At 48.8% G+C, this 12,514-nt stretch overlaps 4 protein-coding genes across 4 annotated transcripts; 2 read left to right on the top strand and 2 right to left on the bottom strand.

Annotated features, from left to right (window-relative positions):
- Positions 1 to 2,879: 2,879 nt before the first annotated feature.
- FPOAC1_002723 (uncharacterized protein) lies at positions 2,880 to 3,987 on the top strand (the record flags this gene model as incomplete). Its single annotated transcript, XM_044847298.1, has 3 exons — positions 2,880 to 2,933; positions 2,984 to 3,364; positions 3,508 to 3,987. The coding sequence occupies 3 exons, from the start codon at positions 2,880 to 2,882 to the stop codon at positions 3,985 to 3,987; spliced, it is 915 nt and encodes a 304-aa protein (XP_044713214.1).
- Positions 3,988 to 4,293: 306 nt separating this feature from the next.
- MMM1 (ERMES complex subunit mmm1) lies at positions 4,294 to 5,589 on the bottom strand (the record flags this gene model as incomplete). Its single annotated transcript, XM_044847297.1, has 2 exons — positions 4,294 to 5,482; positions 5,552 to 5,589. 2 exons carry the CDS (start codon positions 5,587 to 5,589, stop codon positions 4,294 to 4,296), a joined length of 1,227 nt encoding a protein of 408 aa, XP_044713213.1.
- A 446-nt stretch (positions 5,590 to 6,035) lies between these two features.
- FPOAC1_002721 (uncharacterized protein) lies at positions 6,036 to 10,418 on the top strand (the record flags this gene model as incomplete). Its single annotated transcript, XM_044847296.1, has 4 exons — positions 6,036 to 7,163; positions 7,213 to 7,814; positions 8,449 to 8,713; positions 8,772 to 10,418. The coding sequence occupies 4 exons, from the start codon at positions 6,036 to 6,038 to the stop codon at positions 10,416 to 10,418; spliced, it is 3,642 nt and encodes a 1,213-aa protein (XP_044713212.1).
- Positions 10,419 to 10,861: 443 nt separating this feature from the next.
- Positions 10,862 to 11,707, bottom strand: FPOAC1_002720 (uncharacterized protein; the record flags this gene model as incomplete). Its single annotated transcript, XM_044847295.1, has 4 exons — positions 10,862 to 10,961; positions 11,015 to 11,261; positions 11,323 to 11,642; positions 11,697 to 11,707. 4 exons carry the CDS (start codon positions 11,705 to 11,707, stop codon positions 10,862 to 10,864), a joined length of 678 nt encoding a protein of 225 aa, XP_044713211.1.
- Positions 11,708 to 12,514: the final 807 nt, after the last annotated feature.

Genomic DNA, 12,514 nt, shown 5'->3' with positions numbered 1-12,514 from the left:
CATGGGGAAGGAAGCGACGGGCGGGTAGGTAAAGTAACTAAAAAGAGCAACAGTGGTCCTCCCCCATGCGACCAAGGGCGGCAGGCCCAACGACCTGCACCTGCTTTGGGTAAGCTATGGACGGACAATATTATGTGGGTATCTCGAAACCAGCTTCTTGCTTGCTTGCGTGCGTACAAGGTCACGGCTTTACGATAATCAATATTCACTAACAATCCTAGGCCCGGACCAGACGAAAAGACGAGGGTATGGAACGATCCGAGCTCTCCGAGTTAGACTTCCTAGCCTCCCCCTTACAGAATCTTTCCCGTCGGGCAGGCTTGGACGAGACAATATTAGGGACCAGATAAGACACGACACGACACGACACGACACGATACTGGATTGAACTGAACTGGACTGCTGGAGCGGTTCAATTGGGCCAGTGACGTGGATTGCGCAAACAGACATGAACCAGTGGTTGGAAGCGCCATTGTAACAAGTCTGCAACTAGCGGCCCTGGGATATTACCTTGCTGCAACAGGGGCTTTCCCTGCAGGTCTCGGCGCGCGCAAGATGGGACCGTTGGAGAGACAGGGGGGCTGACTTGGTAGAGGAGAACGAGACGAGCTAGGTGGGTGACCTGAGGGAGATAAGGGGATCTCTGACGGACAGGATAAGACACCGCGACTCTGATGAACCAACATTGGTTACAATCAAGGCTTTGGGAGCTTCCCGGTGCTCAATCGATTCTAACCAAAGAAACCCAATCATTATGTCGAGTTCAGGAGAAGAAATCTTAAGATCTCCTTATACAACTCGCGGCAAGCTCTGATTTGTTCCTCAGCACACCACCAACTTTTAAGAACTAAGGTTGGGGTTGCGTTATTGCGGATCAGATCTGTCTGAACCGGCTGAGCTACCGGCGCTAGGGGGACAAGGTCGTTTTTCAGTGTGGCTGTGTACTGTCCAATGGCCCTGTCTATGCAGCTGTGAGATGTCAATTCCTTCGATTTTGTCTACGATATACATATACAAGAACGGAATGGATAGTTACCTTGAGCAAAAGTCAAGGCCCGGAGAAATTACTGGGACCACATGTGCCAAGTGGCAGATCATCAATGGATGCTTATTCCTAAAGATATCCAGGAAGCTGCAGGACATGCACAGGTTTCACTGTTTCATCAATCAATCATACATGCACGCTACGAATTCTGGAATAATTGATCGTTCGGTCTGGATAACGGTAGTTGTCCACGTACAGTCCAGCTGGCCTCCATGGTCGCCTATCTGGCCGTCTATGATGCTTTCTCTTCCAGGCGCTTGTTTTGCCTAAAGTACTTGAATTGATGTGGTACATATCTGGCTTATCAAAACTGGCGTTTATACATGTACGCGAGAGCCAGAATCCGGCGCCTGTTCATCCACTTGTCGTAACAGCGCTTCTCGAAACCAAGACCTGCAGAAAAGTCAAGACATGCAAACTCTCTCCACTTGGCTGCCTTCAGAACTGCCAGGTGCGTTCACTGACTCTGGCTCAGGGGTAATGACAACCATTCCTCAATAGCAGATGGCAATGAAACCAGACAAAAGGGTCTTTAAGCGTTGTTGAAAGCGTTGTTGAAGGCGTTGATGTGGCTTTGCCGCGCGCAATCTAACGACTCCCGTGCAACGTGTCGAGCTAACCTTGTCTTGGTCTGAAGTGCTGTTCTTGTGTCAGCGTTTATCTTATAATAGGTCGTACAAGCAATTGTTACTGGTTATTGAGACTCTCAATGACATCTTGAACATGTCAACTTCAACATGTGCAGTTTACTATAACTGAAAAGGTACACCTTCATCATTACTACCTACCTACTTGGTACACTCACATGATTCTTAACAGATTCCCTTCCATTGCAACCATTATTCCTCTCCTTTTTACAGCCGGTATACCATTCAGCGACTCGCATTGCAGTAGTCAAAACCGGTACGGGTAGATCGCCCGTCCGCTCTTAGGGGTCCAACCAGCCCATCTATCACCACCTCTCTCCTCAGCACTAACAAATTCCGCTGCACCTAACTAATGCAGGTACCGTTGTTCAATTGGGGTCACCTCACTTCTTGATTCATGGCCTTGTCCTAGCCAAAGGGTCATTGCGGCTGAGCAAGCCCGACATGTCCTTGTTAGTACCACCTGGGAATACGGCGTGTGTTATTGGAGTATCCTCAGTCTGCCAATTCAAGAATTGAATATCCTCTAGTCATGCACGAGTGTCGATGAGAATTTTATTCCTTTTTCACAAAACTATTCCCCCCACTGACTGGACTAATGTCACTGTGTTTGGGTCGTGTTTTATACCCTCCCCACATCATCTCGCTTCCTTCAATAACTCTTGTGCCATGCAGCTCACCGCATACAATAGCGTATGCAACTCCATGAAGCGATATGCAAGGTAAAATGAAGACGTGCGAAACCATGCCATCCCTCGTTAGCTTCCTCAGAGGCCTGCACAATTTTTCTTCGTTGGTCCCTAACATTTTAGTACGCCAGTCAGAGGCAAAGTTGGCTATTCCTTGGTTGGATTGATTGGATAAGTAAGCAAAATCTGACAAGACACGAATAGTTGGTTATTAGTGAACAATGGTTCTTAGAACAATAGGAATAGACTGTTTCGTGGCTGGCGATGGCCTCTGCTTATTTCAGAATTGATTCATATTGGCCCGTGTTGGCTTTGAATGTATTCCAGTTTCTTTGACAAAAGACTCGTGATGATGACTTGACTTGACTTGACTTTACCCCATTCTACATTCCCGCAATTGTCCTTTTCCCCCTCAACCTCTCTACTCAACTTCTTCCATCTTTCCATCTACAACACCCCGAAACTACTACTACAACTTCAAAAGCCTAGAACGTTACAATGTTCAACCCTAGTTCAACAGGGTTTTCGCCTCCTCAAGCAGTAGCTTTGCTAGTGAGCTCAACCGTCTCTCATGAGACTCTACATACTAACTCATTCTCAAGGTCGTCTACTGCCTCATCTACGTAATCCCTCTCTACTTTTCAGCAGCGACCAGGCCTTCACCTACACGGTCTAGGGATGCTCCTGAAGCTATTCGCGCACGCATCTTTGCCGTGTCGCTCTCGACGGCTCTTTGCTCTCTTATAACACTGTATCTGCTCTCATCGCATGGCGCTATAGCTGTTCACGAGCCATTGCATTTTATGGGCTACTGGCCTCCCGGGCTTGTCGATGCTGCTCGTGCTCTATGGCTCACAGCTTTGCTTTTCGCTGGCCCCCTGTATGAGTCTCTCGTCATCGACGGGACTGCTCATCAATGGCTTCGCCTCGAACCTCTGAGAGATCTCTGGACTGACTGGCCCACCTGGAGAAACATGGTAGCGGTACGTGCACTTTGAAACAATTTGATCTCGCTATAGAGATTCCTTTCATATTTTCCCCTGTCAATCCCCTCGCCTATTGATCTCCACAGAGCCTCCTTCTCACACCGCTTGTCAAATCCATGTAATACTAATGATTTCATCAGGGCCCCATCACCGAAGAATGTCTTTTCCGTTCCGCTGGTGTTCCCTTGCTTTTGCGTTCTGGAGCTAGTCTCACTGGCACTATTTTCATGTCGCCGCTCATCTTCGGTTTGGCTCACCTTCATCACTTTTACGAGTTCCGCATCACGCACCCTCGAACTCCCCTGCCTGTCGCCATTGCGTGGTCTCTTCTCCAGCTCTCGTATACTTCGCTATTCGGAGCATACGCCACATTTTTATTCCTGCGGACTGGCAGCTTGCTGGCTGTCGTGCTCGTGCACACTTTCTGCAATTGCATGGGCTTCCCACGCCTTTGGGGCCAGCTTGACCCGTACTGGTTACCAGAAGGTGACCCTGCGGCCGCCTCGTCTAGGAAGATCTGGACTGCGATTTATTACGTACTCCTTGTAGGTGGTTTGATTGCTTGGTGGCAGAACTTGTACTCGTTGACCGAGACACCCATGACTTTGGCCAAGTTCTAAGATTGTTTGTTTACTTAGTTAATTCATGTATTATATCGCACGTGGAGAATTTGTGATGTATCGCATGAAAAAATGAAACATGGTCTCTCACAGACCACGCTTTGGTCCCGTCCTACATAGTGACTAAATTGCTTCGGAGATCAGGGTGGCTCAACCTCACGTCTGTGCGTGGATGGGGCTTCCAAAATCCCATATTGACCAAATATTGACGTGACTGAGATCTTCCGTTCCATCAAGCGAGGATTTCTAGGCATTCGTCTAAGAAATTCAATGGGTAGAGCTTTTATTTTGTCTCTCCAATGGCAGCTATGGAGTCGGGATCTGGAAGCCGGGCAGAGAGCCAGGCATCGAGAAGTCATCACTATCGCTACCTCTCGTTCCTCTTCGCTGCCGAACAGTTCCTCGATCCCTAATTTCTGCGTCGCCGCGTGCCTCTTCTTGAGGGTCCCGGCTAGCATCCCTCCCCTTTGACCGTCCGATGGGCACGCTTCCTTCGGCCAGGCCGTCATCCGGGCCTCTTGTGTTCTTCTTTCTCGGCCATAGACTTGGTAGAGCAATCTCCTGGAATCGGGGCTCGACCGCCCGTTCGTCGAACCAACGATGAAGCCTTGACTCAATTAATTGGGCAATCTTGGGCACGTCCTGCAGCCGAGAACGACTGCCCAGAAGACTTCGAATAGAGAAGTCCAACCTGTAGTCGTCCAGAAAGTTGAAGATCATCCTGGTAGGTGTTGACTGAGACGGGTTGCTAGGGATAAAAGAGATCGAAAGGGTACCGCTGAACCTGACCACCGAAACAGCCAATGCAACAGGTAGTACAGCAGAGAGCTTCTTCGGATAGTTGAGCAGGAGTTTCGTCTCCACAGCCAGGGTGAGCATGTCGCTGAGATCGACGTCCATCCGCGCTTGGAGCCGTGTGCCATCTCTCGCTGCCTTGTCCGGGTCGAACTTCTTTCCATGGCCAAGGCTCACTCCATCTTCATCCACAGGGATGATTCGACAATTACTCAGGATCGGAAAGTCTTCTCCAAGACTTAGCTCTGTGACCCTGATCTCATCGATAAAGTCCGGTCTTGATCCCCCATTCAGAGCTTTACTCAGCGAGTCAAGAATAGCATCGTCGTGCTGAGCATCGCTACGGAACTGGGCAATGGTTTGCCCAATAAGAACGTTGAACCAGTCAAGACTCTCGGGTTGATGGCTGTCAACATTGTAGTATGTCTTGCTGAGGATGGATCCAATGGTGAGTGCCGGAGGGTTCCTGAGGACAGTAGACTTCTTGCGATTTAGCTCCCTGTCCTGGCGGTTCCCAGGACTTCGCAGACTCAACAAGGAACGCTTGTGAGCAAGCGTCCGTGACCGTCTCTCGGTAGCCCGCAAGGAAGCTGTGACATCTGGTGAGGGGGGGTCTCCGAAGATGAAGAATTTTATAAAGGCAGCCAACACCAGAACTACCGACAGTTGTCCCACGATAAGACCCTGAGTGAAAGATAGACTATTCGAGATGATATGTCAGACATGGGCAATGGCTTTGATGAATCAGTATTTTGTGGTGTTCACTTACGTTGGTTCTGTCGGTTGGGGACAAGTATCACCAACCATGATTGCAGGTTGCTGATGGAACTGCCACCTAAAAGCTTTTGCTCTTTCCTATGACGTTCAAATCCTTAATCCCGAGTTGTCAAGTCGAAAGCTAGCAGCATGTCGACATTTTTAGCCGATTTTACCAATTGATGTCACTGAACATGGTAGCTTTCTCATGATGAGGGCAAATGGTTGGAAGTGGGTCCGTTGACCGAGCTATTAGTAGCTTAGGTAGCCTTTGTGTTATGTAATCACATTTGACGTCCTCCCTACTAAGCGAGGCAGGTGATAGGTAGGTAGGTGAGAAGTGTAATCATCAAAGAGAACAGCAGTGGACCACCAAGTCATATACTATCATTTCTTTTCATCAACTTCACTCCTGTGAGATTTATTCTAAATACTGTTCAATTACAGCCAAGGAATAGCCAATTACGTGGCCTCGGCGAGCCGCTTCAGCCATCATCATGGATGTCGCCCAAGCAATTTCAGGGTACATCAATAAGGTGGTCGCGACCAGCGATACGTCGTCCGCCAAGATGAAAATCCTCTTGCTCGATAGAGAAACTGTCTCTATTGTCTCAACTGCGGTTACGCAGTCAGCTCTTCTCAACCACGAGGTCTATCTTATCGACCGCCTAGACAATGCATCTCGTGAGAAGATGCGACACTTGCGATGTCTATCTTTCGTGCGCCCATCGCCTGAATCAATCCAGTTACTCATAGACGAGCTAAGAGACCCAAAGTATGGCGAGTACCATTTGTACTTTACAAATGTAGTCAAGAAGTCATCTTTAGAACGATTGGCCGAGGCAGACGACCATGAGGTAGTCAAACTGGTGCAGGAGCATTTTGCCGACTATACAGTCATCAACCCGGATCTCTTCTCCTTCGGCTTCACTCTTCCACAGCAACGCATATGGGCTGGAAGTCCAGATACGTGGAACCCAGACTCACTGCAGAGGTGCTCCGAAGGCCTTGTCGCTGTATTGCTCTCGCTCAAGAAGAAGCCTTTGATCAGGTATCAGAAGACGAGCCCACTAGCAAAGAAGCTAGCAACAGAGGTCCGATATCTTATGACACAAGAAGACTCACTATTCGATTTTCGAAAGGTCGATACGCCCCCCATTCTGCTCGTGCTGGACCGTCGCGAGGATCCAGTGACACCGCTACTCACGCAATGGACATACCAGGCTATGGTTCACCACCTCTTGGGCATTCAGAACGGTCGTGTCGATCTCAGCGATGTCCCTGACATCAGCCCAGAGCAGAAGGAAATTGTTCTGTCACAGGATCAGGACCCTTTCTTCAAGAAGAACATGTTCCTAAACTTCGGTGATCTTGGAGGCAACATTAAGGAATATGTTGGACAATTCCAGTCCAAAACGAAGAATAATGAAAACATCGAGTCAATATCCGATATGAAGCGGTTTATAGAGGAATACCCAGAATTTCGAAAACTATCTGGCAACGTCAGCAAGCATGTCACCCTGGTGTCAGAGCTCAGCAGACGTGTGGCGGCCGATAATCTGCTCGAAGTCAGTGAATTGGAACAAAGCTTGGCTTGTAATGACAATCACGGAACCGATGTCAAGGTATGATTGCTGTCACATGAAGCTTGGTCCATATTAACCCGGTGGACAGAATATCCAGCGACTTATCCAGTCACCAAACGTTACATCAGAGAGCAAAGTAGGCCTTGTAGCTTTGTACGCTCTCCGTTACCATAAGCATCCGTCTAACGCATTGGCCATGCTTACGGATCTTCTCGTTGCTGCTGGGAACGTGTCGCCACGAGACGCAGATATGATTGGCAAGGTGACAGCATACCACACATCTCTTCAGGCGTCACAATCTCAAGGCGGAATTTCAGAGATCTTCGAATCAGCAGGCATCTTTTCGGCCACTTCAAACCGCTTCAAAGGCCTGAAGGGTGTGGAAAACGTTTATACACAGCACAGTCCTCTGCTTGAAACTACCCTGCAGAACTTGATCAAGGGTCGACTCAAGGATCAACAATATCCCTTCGTTGAGGGTGGTGGCGTTACCAAGGACAAGCCGCAAGATATCATCGTATTCATCGCTGGTGGTGCAACTTATGAGGAGGCCAAGATGATTGCAGAACTCAATGCATCAAGCCCAGGTGTACGGGTTGTTCTAGGTGGCACCACAATTCATAACTCAGCGACGTTCTTGGAAGAGGTGAATGATGCTGTCAGTTCATGGCCTGAGAGCCGTGGTAGAAGGTAAATAAGTTCACCTAGATAAAGAGGTATTTTATTATAGCGTATATCTTTTAAGCCATCTTAGATCGAATGACACCTGATCTTAATTGCCTTTTGTTTAACTTCTCCCTCAACAGTAGTTTCCCAAGTGCCCTCCCGTATCTGATATTGTAATACTTTGAAAGTTTGTAAAGGAGAGTCAGCTCACATCCCTTGTACTTTGAGTGATTTGATCTTTCTAAGAGACGATCTGTTTCAGAGCGTCATGATCTCATCTCTGACTACAAATCCATGATGGGATCGGATCGGGATGTAAGTGTGTGAATCTTAACTTCTGATTGGACAGGCATGGCCCATCAATTTAGCGCAAGTCTAGCCGTAGGTACCTACTTAGGCATTGTACTTTCTGGGGTTCGGCACCTTGAAATTCAAACATTGGTCATCATAAAAGGCAAATTTTAACAACTTCAACAACATGAGATGCGCGCATTACTGAGAACAAGGACAGCCGTCTTACGGCATCAATGGTCAATCCCAAGGCGAAGATGTCTTGCGACCGTCTCCAGCGACACAAAGTAAGCCAAACCAACTCCGCGGATTTTATTTTGATATGGCTGGCATCCATCGCAAACAGTCACTGACACCCCCACTACAGGCCTTATGATGTCGTGGTAATCGGAGGCGGCCATGCTGGCGCTGAGGCATGTGCTGCTGCGGCGAGAGCTGGAGCGCGAACAGCTTTGATTACTCCCAAGATGGATAACCTGGGAACATGTTCCTGTAATCCGAGCTTCGGCGGTATTGGCAAAGGCACAATTATTCGAGAAATCGATGCGCTCGATGGGTTGGCCGGCCGGATCATCGACAAGTCTGGTGTACAGTTTCATGTTCTAAATCGGCGAAAGGGCGCGGCTGTTTGGGTATGTCAACTCAAACTCGATGATTGGTAGATGTTGATGGCTGACAGGTACACGACAGGGTCCAAGGGCGCAAATCGATCGCGATCTCTACAAGAAGCACATGAGGGCCGAACTCACTTCGTATCCGAACCTATCAATTGTACTCGACAGTGTATCCGACATCGTTGTCACACCTCAGGATCCGACGGACGGCGCTTCGAGTCGCATTTCTGGAGTACGTCTCGAGTCGGGCCAGATTCTCCCGACAAGCAAGGTCATTATAACAACTGGAACATTCCTCGGTGGTGAAATTCATATTGGTCTTGATGCGTATCCTGCCGGTCGGCTTGGTGAGGCAGCGACCTTCGGATTGAGCAAATCGCTACGCGATGCAGGCTTTCAGCTGGGCCGACTCAAGACAGGCACACCTCCTCGAATCGACAGAGCGAGCATAAACTACGACATTCTAGAGAGGCAATACGGCGATGACCCACCGTCACCGTTCAGTTACCTCAACAACACAGTGGCAGTACAAGAACAGCTCACTTGCAGCGTGACGTATACAAACGAGAAGACTCATGATATTGTACGCGATAATCTTGACAAGACGATCCACATCCGAGAGACTGTCAGAGGCCCGCGCTACTGCCCCTCCTTGGAATCCAAGATAATTCGGTTTGCCGACAAGACTCGACATATCGTGTGGCTTGAGCCGGAGGGTTTTGACAGCCAAGTCATCTACCCGAACGGCTTATCCATGACCATCCCTGCTGAAGCGCAGGAGAAGGTCTTGCGCTCAATCCCAGGCCTGGAAAACTCGAAAATGCTTCAGCCCGGATACGGTGTCGAATATGACTACATTGACCCACGAGGCCTGAAATCAACATTGGAAACAAAGGCCATTAGTGGTTTATACTTGGCAGGCCAGATCAATGGTACAACAGGATATGAGGAGGCAGCCGGCCAAGGTGTTCTCGCAGGAATCAACGCAGGTCGCTCAGCTCGGGGTCTTCCGGGGGTTTCCCTTGCACGTGGAGATGGATATATCGGTATTATGGTGGACGATCTTATCACCAAAGGCGTCACGGAGCCTTACCGAATGTTTACATCTCGTAGTGAATTCCGCATGGCCGCACGTGCTGATAATGCTGATTTCCGACTAACGTCCAAGGGCCACGAATGGGGTGTCATATCTGACAAGCGCTGGGACAGTTATCGCGATGAGCGACAGCAAATGGACGACCTCACAAAGGCCTTGCAGTCGGTGTCTTTGAGCCCAAGCCAATGGATTGAGAAAGGATTCCATTTAAAGCGCAACTCAACCCGTCGGGATGGCATCGATATGCTCCAGCTCTCAAGCACAACCACGCGTATCGAGCTCGAGCAGCTTGCATCTGTCGTGCCGAGCATTATGGACTTTTCACCGAATGTACGAAACCGTGTCGCCATCGAGGCCTTTTATGCTCCGTATGTCAAGATCGCCGAGGCGGAGCGAAAGCGGTTCACCAACGACGAGCGCGTGCGCATCCCTATCGACCTTGATTATGATGAAATTCCTGGTCTTGCCTTGTCGGAGAAGGAAGCCCTCAGGGCAGCCAAGCCAGAGAACCTTGCACAGGCAAGACGTGTCGAAGGTGTCACTCCATCAGGTAGCTTGCGCCTACTAGCATACGTCCGACGCAAGCCTGTCCGTGGTGTATTGGGAGAGTCAACAGAGGTTCCATAGAGCCAAGGGCTGGTGCATGTATGCAGGCGAGGCTAAGTAAGCCGCACATAACGAGATTCAATGTACGATGATCAGGGACGATGCATAAATTTGGCGTTTTCACATGGGACAATGGGGGGTTATAAATAGGGGCCTTGAAAAGTATATAGCATATGTAAGTGTCATAATCACGTTTCTTGACAAAGTTCCAGGCGGAGATTCCGGAAGCATGCGATTTAGAATTCGTCTTGGGCTCGTTTTGAACAAAGGGGTATACATAACATATCAGGCTCAAGGTTGCGGGCCGTCACTAGTGACCTTTTGACTTCTATGTTTCTTCTTTCTTGATGTTTTATTTGACCTTGCTAGCTCCCGCACTTAAGCCTGAATCAAACAAAGGTACCCGTTGCACTCGTGCTTTCTCATCGTCTGCCGCTTTACTAAATTGCACAGAAACCATAATTCTATGGCTTTTTTGGCTTTTGCTTATTGAGGATTTTAACGGCGTCCTTTGTGTAGATGTAGCTCGCTCCGCTCCAGATGGTGGTGGCAGAGACAACATATCTGGTCAACCATGTTAGCAGATGCCGACAGGACTTTTAAGGAATTGGACTTACTGCATGATTGTTAATGCAGTGGTCAGGTCTGCGGTCACGATAGGAGCAGCTGTGGTGACTCCTACAAGAGCAAGCTGCAGGAAAGTGTTGTACTTGCTGATAGTTGTAGGACGCACTTCAGCTGAGGGAAGTGAAAAATCCCAGTATCGGGCAAATGTCTTTGGTGGTGGTAGGGAGATCCAGCGGTAGTAGATTGCAGAGATGGCAAGACCAACATCACGGCCAAGGATAATGGTAGCACACCAGACTTTTTGGGCATGTTAGCTACGCTGTTCACGATGGATTAGAATGGGGGAGGCAAAACGCACGAGGCAAAGCACCCTTGGCAGCAAGACAGATGGTCAAGATGGTCATGAGCATCTTGTCTGCCATGGGGTCAATTACTGTGCCCACGACAGTCTTGCTATCCCAGCGTCGCGCGATCCATCCATCAAGCAGGTCGGTGATGCCTGCGTATGCAAAGAGACCAACCGCCCACGCATGCTGGTCGTGTAGAACAAGATATCCAATGACAGGAGCGGCAGCGAGACGCGTAAAGGTCAGGATGTTTGGTACCGTGTATATATCTTCGTGCAGCACTTCGGCGGGTCGCGAGGGCGTAACATGTTGTGTTGTCGGGGGATGTGTTCTGGACAAGGCCGGGTCAGTCAGCCGCGACCAATTGAGGTTTCCCGTCGCGTACTCACCCGACATTTTTCTCATCCTGCTGCTTTTGGTGGTTTTTGTTATCTTGCCATGATTGCGCTTTTGTGAAGAAGAGGCTCTGTAATTTTGCTGGTGTCGTGTGTCTCGGCGCAAACCTCACAGCAGCAGGCCTTATGCTTATGTTTGCAGCACATCTTGTCGCTGCCCGGCAAGCCAACCTCGCGGATATACTCATATCTTCGCTTGACTTGAGTTGAGTGTTTTTTGGGGGGGTTTTTTAAGAATTGGGCGCTGCCCAGACGCTCAATCGGTCGAATTCGCCCACGACGATATCTTGTTGGCCCAGGTATATCCGATGATGGAGTCGTGCTAAGGTTTGTCGAAAGCGATAAGACCCGATAAAGATCCCAGAACCCCGCCTGGTTGAATATGGCCATGGCCATGACACCCCACGCTATGGTGATCACCAATACTTGGCATCTGCGGATCATGTATGATCTGTTTCTCGTTTAGTGTGTTGATCTCGTCGTGTTTTCATTTTTGGCATTGATCTTCTGCGAAGATACATAATTGTTTAATTTAATTTGATTAGACTCGACGATAATGTTTAACTTGCCCATTTTGGTTCGAGATGAACGGTGCCAAGCAGTAGAGAAAACTACCTCCTAATAAGACGTAACTCAAACACAGTAAACTTGAAGCCTCTGTGACAGTTTTATTATACTGTTTGTTACTTTCGTACCCTGAAGCTTCGACATATTTTGGTTAGACACTAGTAGTAGTCGGCTATTTGCACTTGACGAGAAGGAACAAGAAGACGGTCACAATACAAGGAAGAGAATATCGATGATCCTA

Source organism: Fusarium poae, chromosome 1 (genome assembly GCF_019609905.1).
Source record: "Fusarium poae strain DAOMC 252244 chromosome 1, whole genome shotgun sequence".
NCBI lineage: Eukaryota > Fungi > Ascomycota > Sordariomycetes > Hypocreales > Nectriaceae > Fusarium > Fusarium poae.
This window is presented reverse-complemented; position numbering and strand designations above follow the sequence as displayed.